At 36.5% G+C, this 22452-nt stretch overlaps 2 protein-coding genes across 6 annotated transcripts in view; one reads left to right on the top strand and one right to left on the bottom strand.

The window, feature by feature from the left end:
* Positions 1-49: 49 nt before the first annotated feature.
* Lnk (SH2B adapter-like protein Lnk) lies at positions 50-13465 on the top strand. Its single transcript, XM_019042989.2, has 7 exons — positions 50-1025; positions 2588-2689; positions 3412-3530; positions 3920-4137; positions 5025-5218; positions 6619-6918; positions 9904-13465. Exons 1-7 carry the CDS (start codon positions 372-374, stop codon positions 10063-10065), a joined length of 1749 nt encoding a protein of 582 aa, XP_018898534.2. The 5' UTR covers positions 50-371; the 3' UTR covers positions 10066-13465.
* Positions 13466-14138: 673 nt separating this feature from the next.
* Positions 14139-22452, bottom strand: part of LOC109031473 (vacuole membrane protein 1) — a 40282-nt gene continuing 31968 nt past the window's right edge. For 4 of the 5 annotated variants that reach the window (XM_019042991.2, XM_019042990.2, XM_072299782.1 and 1 more), the window contains 4 exons: positions 21645-21835; positions 20539-20842; positions 19089-19367; positions 14139-18582 (listed from right to left, as the gene is read on the bottom strand). In XM_019042991.2, the coding sequence (XP_018898536.2) occupies positions 18436-18582; positions 19089-19367; positions 20539-20842; positions 21645-21835 (921 nt within the window). In that variant the 3' untranslated portion in view covers positions 14139-18435. The remainder of the gene's footprint in view (positions 18583-19088; positions 19368-20538; positions 20843-21644; positions 21836-22452) is intronic. The other variant, XR_011899766.1, reaches the window with a different exon arrangement.

Raw genomic sequence — 22452 nt, forward strand, 5'->3', positions numbered from 1 at the left:
ATTACTTGCCTTGCATCACTGATATCAATATCAGAAATTCTTGTTTTGATCGGCTGCGTATTTACGTGACTTACTTACGTGAGTGTTTTTTTTCCCGAACGGAAAAGTTAAAAGTTTTTCTGATTGATACTAAGTGGTGTAAGCTTTATTGAAGTTATGGCGTTTTATTTCAAGCCGCAAGTCACATTAAATTGACCCCATCAGTGAATATTGTGTGTTTTATCTCCATTTTGCACAACTCTCTCTGTGATCCCAGTACGGTCTCGAGATTATCAACTCGTCAGCATTTCATTTGCTTGTATCAGCGTTATTATCAACGTAAAATGTAGCTGTAATCATTTTTTCCTCCTCGCCTTTGTCACGTACCCAATATGGCAAGTGTGAATATCATCAACGACACTCAGCTAACCTGGGCTGAGTTCTGCAACAAGCATGCCAAAACAGCAGCGGCAGAGTTTGTCAAGGCTCTTTGCAACTACATCAGACCGGAGTTAAATGCTAATGAAGTTTCGAGATTAGCTGTTTCTCACAAAGAATTTCTGAAAAAGTTTGTCGATTGTTTTATGGAGCATTTTGAATCAGAGTTCTCCAAGAACAACACTTTCAAAGAGAAGTTAACGAACGGAAGTATTCTGACTCCAGGAACGTCTCCTGGTACGAATCGCATCAATAATCATGAAGAATTTAGTGACTACTCAGAACGAGATGCCGATTCTCCCTCGCCAAAGGCTAGTCATAAACCGTTTTTTAGAAGGTTGTCCTTTAAAGGTCTGAAGAAAGGGAAAAGCTTATTTACGAAGCAGAGCTCAGACGAGGTAGATGGCATGTCGAGTCACCATGGTGAGAAACATTCAAAGCACTCTAAAACCAAACTAGCAAAAATTGTTGTTGAATGCCGCAAGGAAGGTATTGTTAATTATTTAATTGGTGAAAATCCTGATGGAACCGAGAAGTGGGAGAAGTGCAGATTAGCGCTAGTCAAGACAGTTGGTGGATATATGCTCGAATTTTATTCGCCGCCAAAGGTAATTTTTTATTTTAACATACTTAGTCCTACCTAACTGGCTTAGAATGAATAGTCAGAACGTGATAGGCTGGCACCATGCCTGAACAATATTGTAAGAAGACAATTTTTGTTTAAGCACTGGCTGTTCTTAAATCCCAATTTTCATGTTTTTACAAATTTCATATTTTATGAAGAAAAAACCCGATATTATTTATTTCTATAACTTAAATTTTATTTTTGCTGATGATGGCTGGGTCGCATATAAAATAAAAATCTTTCTCTCGAAAAAGTATTTCACAATGTCAAACAACCTCATCCTTATTGATTTAGACACTCTTTAAATGCCATTCAAGTTAACTATGTCAAGATGTAACATCTTAGATCCTGAACGTAGTGACTACATTTTAAGGATTGTAATATACCTATAACTCTATAGATATGTCTGAAACAAGATAAGCAAAAAAAGGAAGTCCAATAGCATATCTTACAGTTAGAAAAATTTTGCTCAGCTGCTATCTATTTTTTATTCAATTCCATGAGGAAGCAAAATTATATTTTCAGATTAAAATTCTGAAAAGAATTCTTGATAGAATGATGACCATTTTTTTTTAATATGAATTTCAAGTTTGAAAGATCTGCTTGAGAAATCTGTGTGTCCTGCATCTTTTAAAGCCTCTATTTCAGAATAGAAGCTTTCTACCGAAGCTGCAATCCACTGAAGGCAGTCAGCTACCTTTAGTAGAAAACAACTAAGTTCTGGAGTCAACAGATGTGTCTGCTTAAGTGTTAAGTAGATGCAGGCAAATTTTGAATTAAAAAGTTAAGAAATAAAGGGAAAAGTGCCGCATTGTAAGAGTGGCACCCCCTACTTTTACAAGTCGTCTCTGATTGGCTGATTTGCCTGGTATCCACTTTCTGGGGCCCCATGGAAAATAAGACGGGGTTCATTTTTCATCCAAAATATCTTGGAAACAAGGAAAAATTTATAAGTCGGAGTTTTCAGAAACCAATTCTACAGATTTTTCTGAAGAGATTGATGAGTATGAGTAATAAATGACACTTTTTTCTCAAATACACTGAACACTTTGACCTGGAATTTTGTCTTTTCAACTTGAAAAATGACACATAGTGTCATGAAAAAACAAAATTCAAGGATGAACTGTTTGGTGTATTTGAGAAAAAAGTGTCATGTATTACTTATCAATCTCTTCAGATAAATCTGGAGGATTGATCTCTGAAATCTCCAACGTACGAGTTTGTCCTTGTTTTGAGATATTTTCTGTGAAAAATGAACTCAGTGTTATTTTCCATAAGGGCCCCAGAAAGTGGGCAACAGGCAAATCAGCCAATCAGAGACGACTCGTAAAATTAGGGGATGCCACTCCGCCATAATGCGGCTCTTCTTTTCTCTTTGAAAAGAAATATTGAATCTTTTAACCAAGTACATAGCAGATGGCATTTCAAGCAAACAATTTGGTTTTCCTCCGCTGAATACAGATAATTTTATAACTTAAGTAGCACCTGTTTGTCCTTTTTTCTCATTCTTTCTTTATCTCTGAAATATGAAAATTTTTGTTCCAGGCAACAAAGCCCAAAAGTGGAGTTTTCTGTTTTCTAATTTCTGAGGCTCGTGAAACAACAGCCCTGGAAATGCCAGACCATGAAAATACTTTCGTTTTAAAGGTAGGTATAAAGAGTAATATTTTACTGCAAAGAGTCAAGTATTCTGATTAATAAAAAAATGGACCAAAGTTTTTAACACTATGTAATGGATATATTGATGACTAAGCAAATGAATTTTCAAATTCCGAAGTAAGTATTTGAAGCCAGAAAGTTAAAAGTTTGAGTTTTTGGTAGGAAGATCAACAGAAATTCATCAACAAGAAAATGTATGATCGCATCTCCTGAAAACCTTTTCACGCAAAAGTGCAATAAGTTCTCTGGAGCAAAAATTGATCTTCATCTCAACCTGAAAATGTCCTCATTCCACAGAACCATCAAAAGTAAAACATGTTGAACGAGAAAATCTCAAAAAAAGCAAGCCCTCCTGTTTTTCCCCTCACTTGTCACTATTCATAAAAGAAAGAAAAACATTTTCATCCTGAAATTTCTCTCCTAGGTATCTTGCAGTTTTATTCATGCCATGTGGGATCCCAGCTTGCAAGCTCAAGCATTTTTTGCGCTTCACTCACGATTTTTAAGACTTTCATAGATATAATGTAAACTATCTCCAAAATAGCGCATCAATTGTCAGTTTAAGCAATATCTGTTTTAATAACATCATTAAGTTTTAGGCAATTTGCTCTCAGATAATGTTGTGATCAAACCTTTTACAGTGGCTTTTTTCTCCTAGTTTCCTTGTGTGATTTTATTTTAAGAATTGCCGTGTTACATTTTTCATCTAGGATGATCACGGTGTGGAGTACGTAATCGAAGCCCATGACTCGGATGACATGAGATCTTGGTTGGCAACAGTCAAGTACTGTATGCGGTCCAGTCCTCCTGCTGACATCCCAGAAAACAGGTTGGTGTCACAAAACAAGTTGGATTAATATCCACAACTAGTTGTCTTAGTTTGGTAGTCTTATTACAGTAGGTTAGCATTTGCTAATTTATTTAAATTCAGTTTTGCAAGGTAAAATGTTTCAACTCTCCATTTTGCCAGAAATACACACACACTGTTTTAATATTGTGTAGTTATCAGTTTTAATATGTATTTTTTAATCAATGAAAAAAAGAACAATTCTGATAATCAATCGGGAGGTTTTATTTTGTTGAAATTGAAATGGTATTCTCAGCTGTTGAAAAAAAATGAGACCAGGTAATTGTTTTCACTTTATTAAAATTAAACTACTCCACTCCACCGCAAGTGTTTAGCAATTGAAATCAACTGGCTTTCTTCTCTTTTTTCAGTCCGCTCTCTGAGGTCTCAGAACGATTGCGTATGCCAAGCGGAATGATGGTGAACAACAATTGTATAATGAAGCCGTCTGCACCTGGTATGGAGCCAGTGAATGGAGAGCATCCGCCAGAACTTCCTCCGCGAGTTCCTGGGCCTAGTATTCCTGGACAAAGATTATCATTTAATAGTAGTTTTGACTTATGCTCATCTCGCACAGACATTGAAAGCAGTAAGTATCAAAGCCTCCATCTTCTGTCATATCATGTTCGGTAAGTAAGAGCATTCAAATCCATTCGTGCGTAAACAGCAGAAGTCGAGTCTTTAAGTTTGAAGGTTTCAAAACCATGAAGGTATTTTGATGTGTATGCTGCAAATAAGATTTGGTCGAGGAATTAATTATAGAGGAAATGTTCCTTTAAAAAAGAAGCTCTAGAAATGTAAATTTGAAGTGCTTGTCAAATGAGATACCTCAAGAAAGAACACATCTGCTGCTATTATGGAGAATTTTGTTAAGCATAAAATGAACTAACTACCTAATGGGTAAACACAATTGTCAATTATGTAAACTCTAAGCTCACTCACTCCTAAAATGAGTGAGCTTTGAGTTTATTTGATTGACAATTGAGTGTACCTATTTTTTTAAAAGTTCTCTGTTTAGGAAGATCCATCTCTATCCACAATACTTAGCTAATGTAAAAGAGGAAGAGCAATTGATACAAATAAAATTATGATTACTGTTGATTTGTTTAATGATTTTTAGAAGAATTTTTCAAAGAAGTCTAAAACTTGGTACCAACATTCCTAAAAGTTTGCAGATTCTGAAAAAGTGTTAACCCTAGAGATGGCGGATCTTCAATATCCGCTGTTTGTACAAATATGACTTCATTTACCTCAGTATGGAATGCTTTAATATTTTGAGGTGCTGCTTAGACGTTTTGCTCTGAAATTTCTTTCCTGTCTGTCTCAAAAATCAGAAGTGCTCACACGAAGTTGAGAGGTAGAAAATATTAAATTTTCCCTTTAAGTATAGGGTAGGCTTCAGAAGGTATGTCTATGTTGCTACTCTTATTGAGACAGTTTCGAAAGATAACTAAGTTTTTGTTGCCACTTTTTCAGTGGCTGAAGGTGAATGTGATTACGCTGTCACGCTGCGTGAATACCCCTGGTTTCATGGCACATTGCCAAGATCAGACGCTGCCACGCTAGTTTTGCATGGCGGAGCAGCTGCTCATGGAGTTTTCCTTGTACGGCAGTCAGAAACTAGGAAAGGAGAATTTGTTTTGACCTTCAACTTTCAGGGCAGAGCAAAGGTAAAGTCAATTGAAGTAAATTGAATTTAAGATATAAAGACCCTTACTGACCTGATGACTATCTGCTTTTTCTTACCTTAAGTCAATGGCAACAATGGGCCTGTTGCAAACTTTTGCTAGAGCAAAAATAAGAGTCGTTTTTATCAGTAAATGTATCAAAAATCATGATGAGTGTATTGGCAAAGTTTGAAATGCACTCCTAACTTCACAATCTGCGTATGAAATTTGCGTTTTTTTAAGCCTCTCTCTCCAGAAACGATACTTTGGCACAGGAGAACAATCAGAGGAGTCGTTCGATTCAACCCTTTTGCAATAGCAATAACCAACATAGCCAACGCTTCCGCGCGCAAATCGCGACCGGGAGCACAAGGTCAACCAAAGCGTTATAAACGTGAAGGAATCGTAAATGTAAACTCGCTAGGTTGTTAACAAATGGTTAGAATCTCGTCCAGGCACTTGTGTTTTGGCGGATTGGTCTGGGCCATGTTGAATATTGTGTAGGTTCCTAGTGCACAGGAGTTGGATAGAATGACACCTCTAACAAATTGTTCACCTATGCCGTAGTATGGTTTTTGAAGCGGGAAGCTCAAAAACATGCAAATTTCATGCGCAGATTGTCAAGGTAGGAGTGCATTTCAAACTTTGCCAATACGCTCATCATGATTTTTGATACATTTACTGATATAAATGACTATTATTTTTGCTCTAGCAAAAGTTTGCAACAGGTTGTGAAGTTAGGAGTGCATTTCAAACTTTGCCCATGCACTCAGTATGATTTTTAAGACATTTACTGATAGAATCAACTCTCATATTTGCTCTAGCAAAAATTTGCAACAGGCCCATTGAAAAATTAAATTGAATACTCCATGTAGCTCCTAGTTCTAAATTCCCGAGTCATCAGCAAGAAGTATGACAAGAAGTCTCCCACTTTTTTGGACATTGTGTCCTTTATGGGTTAATCATGTAATGTACATTTCTATAGGCTCTGAATTTTTTACTTTGCTCTGTTGATTTTGCATTGCTAATTGATTCAATAATTAACTCCTTGGGCGTAATAATTGAACCTAGCCTTCGACCCTCATTCTATATTTCAACAGTCTATGCAGTATAAATTTTGCAAATTGTTCAAGTATTGGTCAATTTTGGAGTCAGATTAGGTTCTTCAAGTGGGAGTTCTACCAAGAAACCTCGATTTTCATTGATTAAATGGTATGTACTGAAGTGTTTCAGTGGCGTGACTGTATCGCTTAATGCTTTATGATCAATAGTTATGAATTTAATTTGTTAATCTTTGATTTTGTCAAGCGCTTTTTTACTCGCTTGAATGGCAAAAATAATTGCAACCATCTCTCTCATTCCAAGGAGGTTCATTGATCATTATGATTTTTTTTCCATTTCAGCACTTACGAATGACCCTAAACGATCAGTTTCAATGCAAGGTGCAGCATCTGTGGTTCCCAACAATCTTTGATATGCTGGAGCATTTTCGACAACATCCTATTCCGCTTGAGTCTGGTGGCACGGCGGATGTAACGCTCACAGACTATGTTGTTCATCTCCCCTTGGCAGGGTCATCCATGTCGCAGTCAGCCTCAACGCACAACAATGTTGCATCTGCAGGTGGTGCGCTCAGACCCCACAACCCCTCAACATCCACGGAGCTCAGCAGAAGACCTCCGCCAACCCCAGAGACTCAAGAGGTAATTAGAAATGAAGTACACCATAAACTTGCACGTTTGAGTCACAAATTTCGACCAATTTTGAAAGTTAGAAGACGACTCACAACCTATCTCCGAGAATTTTGAGGTAAAAACATGTAACACAAAGTTAGTATTGGTGTACCTGCAAGAATTTCTAAGAGCATGATCAGAGAAAAGAATTGAATAAGATACAATTATGGAAACTGTGAACTCAGCGTTTTTATCAGGAAAGTTTCCCACAAAATCGGATGAAGTTGTGGAAACTTTCAAGAATTCTAAACACCACCTATGCAATTATACTTGTCAAATGCTAGTCTTTTAAAATGAACAGGGTGGCAAAAGGTGGTCACAATCTGGCAAAAGGTTATTTTTCCCTCCCGAGTCCTAGCAAATTTGCCCTAAAACTTTTTCAAGTGTGCAACCTACCTAAATAAGCTGACAGTAGGAATGTTAGTTTTTGCAATTCTAAGTTCAAACTTTATCTCATCCGGGAAAAAATCTTCTTAGGTTCGATCTTTATAGTTTATGACATTTTTTTGCAAAATTATTAATCGCAAAAAATAATCCAAGTTAAATATTGGCTTCTCAAAAGTTTTTTCTGCCTAAAAGCCTGATTCTCTTCTTCTCCTTATCAGCAATATTCTTTTGGACTTTCAAACATACTTTTATGTTGCTGCTTTGTGTGATGTTATAATGTTGCATCAAATTCATCACATCAAAATTTGCTAACAGTTGCTATGTCTGCTAAATTTCACCACTGTTTGATATGCTTTTCTCTATGACCTCATGGGCATGGCAAGCTTAAAAAATTGAACTCTTAATGTGCCAGTGGATCTTCCGACAAGGTGCAAATTTAAGCTGTCACTATACCTAAATTACCACCTTATCTGGTAGTCCATTTTAAAAAAGCAAGGCTGAAATGTGAATTTTTCAGCACTTATACAGTTAATTCCGGACGATTTTGACGGTTGTACCTAATTTTTACTGATTGGTTTGACCATTAAACTGAATGAATTCAACATTTTGGATCTGCCAGCTCCTTATATTGTTGAAAGCTAGTTAATATAGTATTTGTCGAAAATTTTTCAAAAATTTTGGTGAATTTTTTGTAGCTCCGGAATTACCTTGCAAACGGAATTACGACAATTCGGAGGCGTATCTAAGTCCACGTATGTCTCTTTAATGAAATTATGCACACATACATATTAATAACTTAATATAAATACATTATAAATACTTAATATAATAATATAATTAACATAATGTTATAAAATAGTGCCGGCAACAATGGTAAGATTATGATTGGATACATCACGAACGCACTGCCAGATCACATTGCGTATAGAGAGGCTCACTCAGCTTCTTTTTGTAATTCCTTGGCATTTTAGAAGCTAAAACAGATCAAAAAGTAATTAATTATCAAATTTAAATTGGAAAATTGAATAAACGGAATTACCATGTTTTTCCGATGGGTAATTCCGTTTACCTCAATCTGGACAGAGGTTCATTGATCATTCGAAAACAGGCAAAATTGTTTATTCATAAACAGAACAACTATAGAAATAAGGTTGTTGTATAAAGATAATTCTCTTACCTGTAACACTTTGCAGAGACGTTCGAGTTTGGCGATTTGCTTTCGCACCTTTACGACCGATCTCCTTATCACGCGTAAACAAACAAGAAATGAGAACCAAATCACTCAGGGTGACATGAACGTTGCAACAACATACGCGAAAATTCCCTAACCTCAATTTTACGACCTCCTGATGCACATCCGAATTAGTGGAATTACCCCAACTGACCCTACAAGCGCTATCTGTTGAAAATGTCCCAACATCTGATTGGTGATCATGGAAAGCTTTTATTTTCTCTCCAGCTGGGAAGATATGACACAGATACTTAAAAAATCAAATTCCTCCAAACAAGAACAGCGAGAAGCGCAGCGTTCACATGCACAGTTGCAGTCCCGCGTCTTCATTACAAATCGTATGCATGAAAACCAAAAATTCTTTCTTCAGCCCTATTTTTCACAACCGTTTGTAGAGAATTCGATTTTAAAAGCGTATCGCTCTCAGGTGGCTATGAAGAGCATCAAATTGATGGCAGAAGTGCGGAATGACGTATCTCCGTTTGCAATGTAGCAGAGTTCCTGTCTTTCGGTATTTTGTCTTTAAAAAACTAGCCAATTAATTTTTCAAAAACTTCCTTGATTTTTCTTCTCAGTCAGCAGAATATTCTGTAAAAATTTCAAGCTCTAAAGTTTGCTTGTTTCTCCTCGAAAGTATGAAACAGGAGCGGAAATTTTGAAACAATGCAAGGAGATACGTGATTTTGCAATCTGGCCATCAATATCAAACACCAAAGTTTAACTCGTGCCGAACTGATTGTTTTTCTGTGCAGGGTTCTCTAGTTCATTAACATAAAACACCATGTGTTACTTCATTCTTCCATTGAGTTATTTGTCTATTTGTTTTATTTTGCATTTATTGTGTTGCTTTTGTCAGAAACTTGACCTCTATGGTAATTAACCCCTATTTATCAGCCTTTAAGAGAGTTTCTTCATCATTTAAGAATTTCACTCTAAAATGATCCGTCCACAGAAAAAAGAATCCGAATGCAGCAATAATCAACTTTAAACTGGGAGAAGTCGGGGAAAAAAGGCAAAATGACCTTAAAGTCTGATAAAAACTATGTTGATGGAAATAGTGAATGCCTATGGGACCGTATGGGTTACGGATAATTGTCTCCTATTATTAGAAAATACTAAAATTATTTTTCTCAATAGTTACAAATTTATCGTCTTATTGATCATGAGTAACTTGGAAAGGCCAGAGAATTCTAATTTTTAAGTTCCGTTGCCTCTCTGCCCCTGTATCCCACCTCTGGTATTCCGATTGGCTGAATATTCATTTTTCTGTGCTTGTTTGCATCACTGTGTTGACGTTCGACTATAGCTTTTTTTTTTTCTTGTGTTTGTCTCCGCAGGTAATAATCCACAGTGGCCTAATCAGACAGCGCATCCAGTCCCTAGAGTTTCTGCAAAATATTGCAGCTTACAACTCCAGTAGTTCTGCTGGATCCCACTCTAATCCCCAGTCATCCTCCACTGGTGCTAGAGCAGTAGAAAATATGTACAGTTTTGTTTGATTTGTGTTGAATTCTCAGTTGTAAAGCTTTGTTCACGCCAGAGGTAAGCGTATCCAAAGGCTTGGCCAACGCTACAAACTACGGCAGGACTACATGAAAGCTCAAAATCCAAAAAAGAAGAAGGGGTATCGAAAAGGGCCGTTTTTGGGCCCACCAAGAATCCCCTCAACTCAACAATTATTTTCTCATTGAAGGTATATATTTTACGGAATGCATCATAATTTGGTCATTCATGGTTTTTTTTGGGTCTAACACAGGTCTTAACATGGGTCTGAAGGCCGATTTTGGCGCCAAATGTGGGTTTGCGGTCAAATGCTGAAAATTCCGCAGTTTTCGCCGTATTCGGCTTTTCTTGAGTTTGGGAGCATTACTTTAACATTAGTTGCTTGAATGGAGGGCGATGAGAATTTCTCTATTGGATAATGGGATGTACTGTTTGATATAATAATAGCAGCACCTCCTCTGGCTGTTCCCGAGGGATATTCAGTATGATATATTGAGTAATGCGGAAATTTTGCATAGTGGTGTTCTTCTGTAAAGTGAGTTTCTTTGACTAGCAAAATATCTAAGTAGTATAATGATAAGTATGTTTTGATGAGATTTCTATGTTTGTACGAGTTTAGCCCGTTACAGTTAATAAGACCAATGCGTAGGAGTTCATTCATGGTTTAGCTAAAAGTATCTCCATGATTGACATTAATTTTAGAAGGATTTTGTCAATTTGTTTTTGCTGCTTAGTGAGCATTGAAAAGAGGAACTTAAGATCTATGTTTCCAGGGGTGCCAGAAGTGGGTGATTCTGATGATTCAGCATTATCAGCGGTATTGATTGGTGATTGGTTTTGGGCGAGGGTGTATGCTTTCGCATATGATAAGCCAGGGTTTGGGGTTCTTATGAAGACTGAAGGTTGCTGTTTTAGCGTTAGAGGGAATGCATATGGGTGGTCAGGGGACATTTGTTGGTTTTTTAGCGTTAGAGAGAATGCATATGGGTGGTCAGGGGGCATTTGTTGGTTTTTTGGGTTCCTGTTTGGTTTTGAGTATATCTCTTGTTTTGGAGGATAGCGGCTTTGCAACCCCTGTAGTTGGCTGGATGGCCTTCCTGTAGGCAGAGGGCATATTTGGGTTTGGACTCTTTAGGTTTAGGGCATTCCCAGCTTGGGTGTCCTTGCGCGCACTTTATACATTTAAATGGGTAATTACAATGGTTTTTTTGTATGTCCATAATACTGGCATCTTCGGCACAGAGGGAGCCAGTTCTTAGATTTGAGAGGCTCAATGCTTACTTTCAGGTGGAACAAGCCTACTGTTTCGTAGATTTGTTTGACGTTATCGGTTTTCTTTAGATCTACAAAAACTATTGGTATCTCCTTACGGACTCCTGCCATTCCATCCGGCTCTCTATACAGTTTTTGTGCTCTGTGGACCGTAGTTACTATGTAGCCTTTTTCTTCAATTTCTTGTTTGATTTCTTCTTCCGAGTATCCCTTAGGAATTCCACGTACTGCTACCTTGAACGGTTTTTGGGTTTTTAGCTGGAAGGTATGAAATTTCATGTCCCTTTCTTTTAAGACTTTTTGTACTTTTCTGAATTCTGGAATTGTTTCCAGCTGCAACTTTATTTTTCCCCCTTTCTCGACTGTTAGGGAGAAGTTAGTTATTGGGGTTATTTCTTGGATCCATTTGTCTAGGTTAGGTGGGTTGTCTACCTCGGAGAAGAAGATTGGTGGTGGTCGAAGTAGAGTGTCTGGTACTTGGGAGGGGGTATTCCCGTTTACGTTATCTTTCAGAGATATCAGATCTGATTCCTCTTCGTCATGGTCTGAGAGAGCAGAGAATCTATTATCCAGTGAGGTATTACCTTGACTAGGAGGCTTGGTAGCCGGCGGTGACTTTGACTTGGGGGGTTGAGGCTGAGTAACTGTAGGAGGTGTTTGTTTTTTAGGCCTGTGTTAGACCCAAAAAGAGACTGCAAATGACCAAATCGTGATGCATTTTGTAAAATACAGTCTATCAATGAGCAAATAATTCTTTAATTGAGGATATTCAGCCAGAGGGGGTCCAAGAACGGCCCTTATCGATACCCCTCTTTCGATTCCAAGGCCATTTTTTCCTTTCACTGAATGACTGTTTGTTACCCCTAAGGTAATAATGAATTTCCGAAATTCTGATCATAAGACTTAATAATACATTTTTTTTCCATGTTCCTACTTCACCTTAAATAATGAGCCGTTCGTCTGCAATGCCTAATCTTTACATGTTGTATATGAATTGTTCAGAGTCATAAAAGTTATCGATAATGAAGTGCAAGACGTTTGCAAAAAACAAGGTTGCACCAGCAATCAAATTTCACAAATCTTACCGGTGCCATTCTGAAGGAAGGCCTTTCATTTTTAAACTGTGTATTTGACACATGGTGCTCGTGAAGTTAGAACAGTGGTTTTCGGAGAATGGTTTTCCCTCTTGTCAAAAGTTTACTTTTGTCTCAGGAAAAATGCTCGATTTGCTCAACTTCTTTAAGTTCTTCAAGGACAAAGAAGAAAAATAATTATTTTCTCTGCACCTCTGTGCTTGTCAAGAAAATTGAAATTTCTCAGCATGCGTAATCAGCCTTCGAAGGTATTTGGTTTTGTTCTGGTTTATGCGGAGGTCGTAAGGGTGAATTCGCCTTCAGAAAATACACAAAAAAATAAAAATAATACATCAATGGAATATTTAAGTGCCTGGTAGAACTTGGATTTTGACCATGAGTATAGTTAATGTAGTCAAGTTTTTGGAAGTCATCATTTAGCATTGTTGTCTCCTTTAGAGGGTGGCAACATAGAACATTAATTAACATGCTGCTTGCCATGAAGTTTTTGGTGCATACATCCTTCTGGCAACCCCCCCCCCCCTTCCTCCCTCCATTAAAAAAAAGAGAGAACAAAAAACAAAATTTCAGTGGTGCAGTCTTCTGCTGGGGCCATACCAGTCGTGAGCCATTAGTACATACACGCATGACCATACGTGTCCCTGTATGGCAGGCAACATGTTAATATAAGAAGTTTTTCAACATGCTCAAAATTTGTTTAGCAGGTTTAAAGTTTAGTTTTTATCTTCGTTTTTTGTTATTTTCCTCAACTGTAAGGAAAAATGTATCTTTAGGCTGTTTTGGGTTTTTAATTTCTTTTTTATTGTAGGTAAGTTTAATAAGTTGATCTTGCTTAGAGAAAGTGCTATGTTTATTTGACAACAGCCTGGGAGCTCACCCGCTCATGGATGTGAACAAAGCTCCAGTTGATTTATTTTGTGATATATTTTGGTTTTATTATTGTTGTAAGTACAGTATTATAGTTATTTTACATCAAATCAATACTGATGCAGTGTAAATGGAAAAAATTATATTGGAAAAGTTAAGACAATGAGTTGAATTCTTTTCTCCACTTAGTGCAAAATTTCCATTTGTTCAGATTGAAAACAAACGAACACTCTTGCCTCTGTATTTTTGGTTTTTTCCTGATCAGCTCCTTTCCTTGAGAAGGTTGTAAACACAATTCACATTTCGAGTGGAGGAAGTTTAAACTGGTCTCCAACGCAGCATCGTTAAAGTGACAATTTTTTTTGTAAACATTTTCTTTTTTATGATGATAAATGGACTGCAATAAGCAGAAAGGGACCAAGTCACATCAGCTATTGCCAAATTTAACTGGGCAATTTAATTGTTTACAAGAGAACGGAAATCTTTATTTTGAGGAATTTGCCTCGTACTATGTAGAAAATCCACTGAAATTTGCACAAAAATCTGCACAACCGTTTTCAAGTAAAAAATTAAATTGCCCAGTTAAATTTGGCAATAGCTGACGTGGCTTAGTTCCTTTCTGCTGAACACAGTCCAAGTCAGAGACCCTCTAAATTATAACACAATCCATAAGTGGCTTCCTGATGGAAAGGAACTGATTGAGGAACAACTATGAATACAGCCCTCACAGCTGAAAGCAACAAAGGGTCAAGAACTTGGTGAAAATTAATGTAGAAGTAAAGGATACTTTTTATCCAGGATAAAAGAAAGCAGCAGTAAAGAAAAGGAGCAACATAACGAGTTTGAATAATTGTTTCATTATTTTTTGATACAGTAGGTGGAAAACATATAAAAAGTCTCTTACAAAATTCCTCGCAAAAAAATTTTCACAGCATGAAGTTCCTTTTAAAATAATAAAAAAGGAAAAAATGCAAACTACATTGCACGAAAGTGAACATTTTATCGCTAACCAAAATTATCATATCAATGGTCTCATCTAAAATTTACAATTCTCCTTTTTTGATGATTATCAACTTACATTATTGACTTGCAGTAGCTTTCAAAGAAAGGATAGGATTTAATGCACCAAAATTAAAAACAATTCAGTGACTTCTTAGATGCAGCAAATTGAACAACTAATTACTCAAAATTTTAGGGTCAGAGATTATTTAACTGACATTTCTGACTTTAATACTTCTATTACTTTTTATTTATCGAACAATGATTGCCTTTCTTTGTTCGGTTGCGATGCAGCTCATTTTTGTTCGCCTTAATTTTATATTTTTACTTCAATATCTGTCCTTCCTGTACATTCGACAGGTTTTTGAGAAAGAAAACATTCATTAGACCCAAATAAGGAGTTGATTGAATAGGAATGCTAGGTGACAGAGGTGCAGAAAGTTCTTAGCCTTCCACTTTTGAAAAACTTCTTTCCCCAAAAAGTTTCAAAACTATGAATTTTCTTTTGTCCTTTATTCACAATTTTCCACGGCTTCGCTGAAAACAAACAAACTTCAATGCGATACTATAAAAAGCACATGAAAAACAAACAATTTTAACGCTGTTGCGCACGATTCTTCCCATTTTTCATGCAAACATCATTATTGGGTGACTAAGAAATTTCTGCACCCCTTCTGGGTGATGGCTTGAACTTGGAATAATACCTAAAGAATTGCAGTAAAAATTTTACTCCAGATATATTTGTTTCTTGAAAACAGGATCAAGGAGAAACATACCATCTCTTAAAGAGAAAAATGATTTTCAGTTTCAAAACTGATACTTAAGAAACCGGAACTATAAAAAAGGCAGGCTAGTAATCACTAAACAAGCTACTATCATTAATACATTTCTATTATTGTTTTGCACATATTTTCATGCTAGCAAAATTCGGCAAAGTATAAAAATTGAGACCTTGATACAGTCTTTGAAACATTGCAAGAGAAGCTTACTCCTAGAGAGGCAGGAAAAGGGAATTCAAAGATCTTCAATTTAAGGAGGGCGCATGGTTCAGCAGGTTGATCAAGGAATTTTGTTTTTGTTGACGAGACACCTGATGCGATTCAGCTGATTATGAGAGCCATACAAGTGCTCGATTGTATGCCAGGATTTTTTAATCCAGTTGTATTTGACTCAAAGCAATCGGCACCTATTGCTGCGCTTAATAAACAATATGAAGACCTATTCATTATAGAATCTTCATAGCTGACCAACCAATAGCATTACATTATTCCACCATTGATCCTGTCACATATCACCTATGAGGAAAAAATTTCGAAAATCAGCCTGCAGTTTGATCACTCACTGAATGAATCCGTTATCAGCTACAGCAAGTATTAGCTGCTTATAGCTGCCACACACTAACACATACTCAATGATGGAATAATGAGATACAGCTTTACTCTTGGTCTTATGTGTGTGCAACTGAAGATTCTTCAAGAAATCCATAGGTAACTCAGTTTTGGAGCAAGAGATTTTTATGATCAGTGCTTTCTAAGCATTGATATCACTTGAGACTGAAACCTATTTACTACCATGAATTGGGTGCTTTGTTTTTTATCCATTTATTTTCAATGAAATTCGCGTCATGGCAAAAGCAATAAGCCAGACTTAATGGCAAAACAAAATAAAAGAAACAAACTTTCTCAATTTTTTCTTTCTTTACATTTGATAGAAGAGTGCCGACGACGCATTTAGATATCTTAGATCATGGAGGTATGATTACTTTGGATTGGAACTAAGAGTACAAAATAAGGCCTGATTTCCAGTGAGTCAGGTTAACCAACATATAGAATAATCACAATTTGATTCATGTTTGGACACGTAAAAAACGACAATACTTATGAATATTATATACACCCACACAAAGCTTAACATACAAAATGCAAAAACCATTTACAGGAGGTCACAGGTGGAGAATGAAAGTGAGTCTGCAGGTCGATTCTTGAAATTGATATGCAAAGCTATAGACAAAGGAGGCAAAAGAGATTTGGAGCTATCATAATGGTAGAAGCAGGTGGTTGCAATGGACGAAGGAGGTACGTGACAGACTAACTAGCAGCAACCCCTTTGAAAGCCCCTACAGTTAGTCCATCATTTTCTCCTTTTGTCTACAGGAACTACCCATTTCAGCCAATAGGATCACTACATACTCCCTACGTTGTCTTTGTCCAATGCTTTGTCCATCAATTTCAATAATCAGCCTGTTAGAGCCACATAGCTCGGGTAAAACGCCTGATTAACGTTTGAGAGTGGCCACATTTTCTGTAAAAAAGTGTTAATTTTTGAGGAGAGTTACAGATATTTTCTCTTTCCATTCTCATATAATGCAGATCTGATAGTGAAAGAAATCAAAAGAAAAATAGTCGCAGGTTTTACTGGCAATTTGTATTTCTATTTTATCAAAGGAAATTTGGCCATGTTTGAAGGGTCATAAGACGTTCTTCCTTAGCACAGCAGAATAGGTATGGGTAAGGGAAATTTTGAAAACAAGTTCTTTCTCCGTACGCATATTTTTTTGGTTATCACTGACATTGAAAACTAAAAGAGTAGAAAAGCTTCATTTTGGCTTAAGATATATTTCAATTAAGTAAATAAGGCTCTTTCATAAATTTATAGCTGCAGACTCATTTCAATTATTTACGATTGAAGTAACCTTTCAATTCTGCTTTTCACAATATTTGAATGACTGTATTTTTAGAATGAGAGATAAGTCCATCATATTGAGAAAGAAGAAAAAATTACGAAAAAGCACCTACAATAGGCCAAAAAAATGAATACTGAAAGTTGAAATACCAAATCAATTAGATCCAATTTTGTCAAATTTAAAATGCTTTTGCATTCAAATCACATATATGTCTTTCTGTATGCAACTTAAAAGACAGCATAAGCAGAAATGCTCACTGATTTTTATACAAGAAGGTAGTGGAAAACTATTAAAAAATCTTGTTTGCTAAAGCAATAGAAAATCATTGGTTTTCGTAGCTTGACGACAGAATTTTCAGCTTTCTTTTGAGGAGGAAAATTAATATTTCAGTATAGCAGGGTAGAGAAGATTCTTATCTTTGGAAAAAAAACTTATGAGAACAAGCCAAAACAGCAACAATAGGTACATATTTTTCTCTTTAAGATCGATGCAAGGAGTTAACTCCTGTTAAGTTTTGCATTAAGATTTTGTATCACTTCATTCATACATTCATCACAACATTTTTTAAACAGTCTGTACAAGAAAATAACAACTGAAAAAAGGGAAAACAAAAAACGAAGAAACAATGAGGGATTATACAATCAAAACTGAAAAAAAAGATATACCACCCAGTCAGCCAGGGCTGAGTACTGAAATTTTGCTTTGCCCATGGGATGCACTAATAGTGAGCTGAAAAGGAAGTGGTCTCATAAGTCGCTTTAACCCAGTGATTACCTTATCATGCATTTTCTGGGTTGCTGTTATGATTGACTGCTGAATATGACAAAAAGTGACAATCGCTTACAGTCATTTTACCCTATAAAGCCACAATAATGGCGGCACTTCATTTTGCCTTAGCTTCATTGAGTCTCATCATAAAAGACATTATTAACTAGATAGACTGTCTTCAGACTCGGCTACAGTTTGACTTAAATGCTGATGGATCTCACGAGCAAAAATTGGCAAGCTTACTTTTGAAGGAAAGAAAAAAAACAGGAAAAAATCTGATCAGATGATCCCAAAGAGACCCTGACCATGGGCAATACCAAAAATACATTGATACATTATACAATAAGTGAAATCCTCACTCTGATTGCAGACAATTTTCAAAATAGGGGCAAATCCAATGATTAAATACCGTAAAAAATCCAGACTAAATTAAAATCCCTCCCAGAGCAAACATCATCAAGATGTGTATAAATCGTTTTAGACGGAAATGAATTTCATCAACAATTCACGTTTTGGCAAGAAATCATTTACCGCAACCGACCAGATGATTCCTTCCTTGGAACCACAATTTACGGTAAGATATTTAACTCTGACCCCGAAAGAAACAACTTACTTTTAACACAGGCTGAAACAAAATATCACGTATAAAACTTATGAAGAACGTTGCGTCAACCATGTAGTCGTCAATCTTTAGATTTCCGTTTTCCCGAAGGGCTTTTGTGGATCCGCTTGTGATGATCCTGTGCTAGAGAGTTTATTATGGAGACCAAGAAGAATATCACCATTGTGACCACAACCATTTCGAGACCTACTGCTAGGATACTTTTGCTCTGAAACAGAATAAAAAAAGCTTAGTTATTTTCAAGTTCAAGGAAAAATTAGTCTTCACGAGAAAAGAAGAAGGTCTTTAAATTCAGTTCAAAATTGTGATATTTTTTACTCACACTAAAGTTCCTGGATTTTGCAACAAATCCGATCCTTAAAATGTAAATCCTAGTCATGAGAATGCAAAATCGGATACCATCTTTGATTCTGACCTAAGAAAGACCAAAAAGACTTAAGCCTTCAGTGTACTTTTATTTTCGAACTTCCTGTATGGAAAAAATTTACTCTGACCTTTGCCAAGAGCAGTTCTTAAAATTAAAAATCTCTCATAATATGAACGGCATTGTATTATAGATGAAGAAATTTCCTGGTAGAGGCAGTTCACTGATAAAGTTGGCTGGTGATCAAGTTCAAGGATTTGATAGCTTGGGGTTTAAAATATTCTGCCAAGAAAGGAAACAAGAAAGTATTGAATGGTGAAAAAGAAAAATTCATGCGTTTTGCAACTCACCTCGACTTTCGACTTAGAGCCACCATGGAACTTTTCTTTCTGTTCTGAGAGAAACTGGGTGAGAATCAACGTCAGATACTCGCTGATAACAGGAACTTTTGCAATGAAACTAATAAACCTGTCTATTAGAGTCTCATTAAATGCTATGATTACAAAAACAGTCTGAATCGACATCTTGATTATGGCTTTTCCGATGAGGGTGGCCCCGAAAAACGTCCAAAAGGGGATCAAGAAATGTCCACAGGTGATTCCAGCCAGATCAAATAATGGGTTTGGTATCTGAAAAAGAGAAATATAAAAACTTCAGTGGGCTTGAAGAAAGGGGGTATAGTCGAGAGAAATGATAGGTTTCTGGTCACCAGTAAATTAGCTTAAATTCTTTGAGGTGTGTTTATGTTTTGAACCGATGACAAAAGTGAGAAAACACGTGCCTCCATTGCAATGTCTCAAAATTTCTGCTTTTATTTTATTTTTTTGAGGAAAAGCAAGCTGACTTTATGGCTGAAAATTTATGCGGGATATTTAGCTGACAATGGAGAAAAATCAAGGACACTTTCAAGAAATTACCTAGACTAGTTTACCATTTGAAAATAAAGTATGAAAGGAGGTCTGCGATTTGGCAGTTGAGATATGTGGTTTTGCACTTTAGCCATTGATATTATGAACCCTTTCGAACATTTTGCGCCCCTTCACCATATGATAATACACCAGTGATTCAAATCTCGACCTCCCTTTCTGAATGATGAGTAACTAAGGGGGTCCTATCTGGTGTATTTGGTGAGCTACTGCTACAATTTCATTAAAAAGTAAAGAAGATAAGAATACCCTAACTGATGGCTGTTGAAGTTTTGCGAGCTAGCGACAATGAACTGTTGTCATGTATATCCCTTTTACAAGCCAAGCAACTCAACAGATATACACAAGGCAGTGATGTTTTTACTCAAAGCTCGCACATTACCCATAACCTCAATTAATCTATCACCTCATACACAAAATTGAGATAACATAAAAAAACCAATTTGATCCTGTGTCAAACTACTTTTCAAATTTACGGCCCGGAAGAAAAGGTAAGTTTATTTTCGATGAGAAAAAACGATGCTACACTGAGCAACAAGCCCAAAAAACAACAATTGCAGTATATGCAATCACATCCTCTACTGCAAGCAAACAATTGGCAAAGAAACGATGACAAAAGAAACGAACAAAACACCAGATGTTTCGACCCATACCTTTTGTCATCTTTTTTTGGTCAATTGCTTACTTGAAGTTGGAGCATCATGTGATTGAAAATACTGCATTCATTTTTATTTTTTTTTGGCCTGTGGCTTGATGTAGCATTGTTTGTTCTTATTTGATACCTTAGTCAACCAAAATTGGCATTCCAATGTACTTATTCTTGATATGAATAATTACAACTTGAATTGGAAGAAAAAAGAATGAGAAAACCTACCGAAGCACATGCAAGAATCCCAAAGAATCCCGCCTTTTTGACCAGCTTTTCCGTATACAATTTCAGGCGGTCTATTCTTGAAAGTGGTTTGTTCTTTTTTTGGGCTTTCTCTAATGCTTCTAGCTCTTGGAACTCATCATCTGAGTTAGAGCCTGATAACCGGGCAGCTCTCGCCATGAAATATGGCGGCAGTTCTCCGAGGGCTGTGCCAGCTCCCCACATCATGGCTTCAACTCTCACCTTCCGCAGGATGTTCCATACAGTTACACTCCATGATGGATCTACAGAGGCTGCACAAACGATTCTGAAACAGAATGAGTGTAAATGGTAAGGCCTATAGTATGATTACTAAGAGGATTATGATCAGGACAGCAGAGCTCCATCACAATAAGCGAATTTTCGTTGACGGCGAGCATGATCCGGTTGGTAAACATTTGAGATTAGGCTAATGAAATTGCTGCTAGTCAGATGGCATCATCTGCATCAGGTCATTCCTCAATCCTACTTTTTGTGGGTTTACTTTTGGTTTCAGCGTTTGCAAGAATTCTTGTTTCTATCTGCTTGGTAAATTCCAATTTGGTTCCAAAAAATTATGATCGCATCAAAGAAAAATACGAATTCTTAAGACTCACCCATTTTGACTCGACCTATTATCAAAGAAAACACGCTTAATAATTCTTGATATGTTACTCATGAATTAGTGTTGTTTTGTAGGCAGGGACAAAAATGGAAAGTGCATTCTCTTGATTAAAACATTTTTATCCTGGCCAACTGAAACTTTCACATGTTGTTTGCAAAAACAGGAATAAGGAAAATAAGATTGAAAAAACCAACTGACAGAAAATATTTCTTCTACACATTTTTGAAAGGTCGACAACAAGATTGAGCCTATTCTCCTTACATTTTACAGCTAAAAGCATGAATTAAAAATTTTTAGCCCCTCGCACTAATGTGCAATTCAAAGTCTTTAAGTTGTCTTTTAATTTTTTTCAAAATGTATGGTCATCAAAGACCTCCCTGTGAAAACCATCCGTACAGTTTAAACATCTATCAGTAAGTCAGCATTGTTGCATTTTTGTGTCGCTGTAAATACATGACAGACTTACTTATCAGGATAAGGAGGCTCTGGAAAATTCAAGGAGCCACATTCATAGGCGGCTAGAGTGACGGCAGCTATATGAGGCCCTAGGTACAGTACGAATGTGTGAAGACCTGTGCCCAAACCTATGGAAGACAGCACTCCAAGTCCCAACCAGTACACACACCACCAGGCCTGAATTTTAATTTTTCCTAACGCCTGCAAAATGCAAAAATAGTATTACTATCGATAGGGAAGGAAGAGGAGCATACAGCGTTTTACCAATAAAATTAAGATACAAATTTTAAAATACTCTCGAAATATCATACAGGAAAAAAATGGTTTGAGTCCAACTGGAAGATAGCAATGCCTATTAAACATCTGAATGGTATCTGAACCCTTGTGGCGATTCGGCCTGAAGATAAGATATAAATTACTGCACTAACCAAAATGTTTTCTTTTCAAAATTTTACAAGGCAAACGAATCACAAGACAATGAGACTGTAAATCAACTTCTGAACAAACTGTAAATGTTTATATGTAATTAGTGTTGATAAAAAAAAAAGTTGTTGTTTGATTAGTGTGACAAAAATTTAAATAACGTCATTCATGTAATTTAACTCCCATTTGATCTGTGGTTGATCAAAGGTTGATTTCCAAACTTCCCGCTGTGTGAACTGTTTTCTACAAAAGAAATTTTGAAGAAGAAATATGTCACGTTTATTTAGTTTAGACTTTGTTTGAGTAGTGGCCCAACATGACTTGCATAAACTGAGATAAAAATGCAATCTTGAAATTGTTATGAGTCAATGTATGAAGGCATTTTAATCAAGTTG

Source organism: Bemisia tabaci, chromosome 4 (genome assembly GCF_918797505.1).
Source record: "Bemisia tabaci chromosome 4, PGI_BMITA_v3".
In the NCBI taxonomy this organism is placed as follows: Eukaryota; Metazoa; Arthropoda; class Insecta; order Hemiptera; family Aleyrodidae; genus Bemisia; species Bemisia tabaci.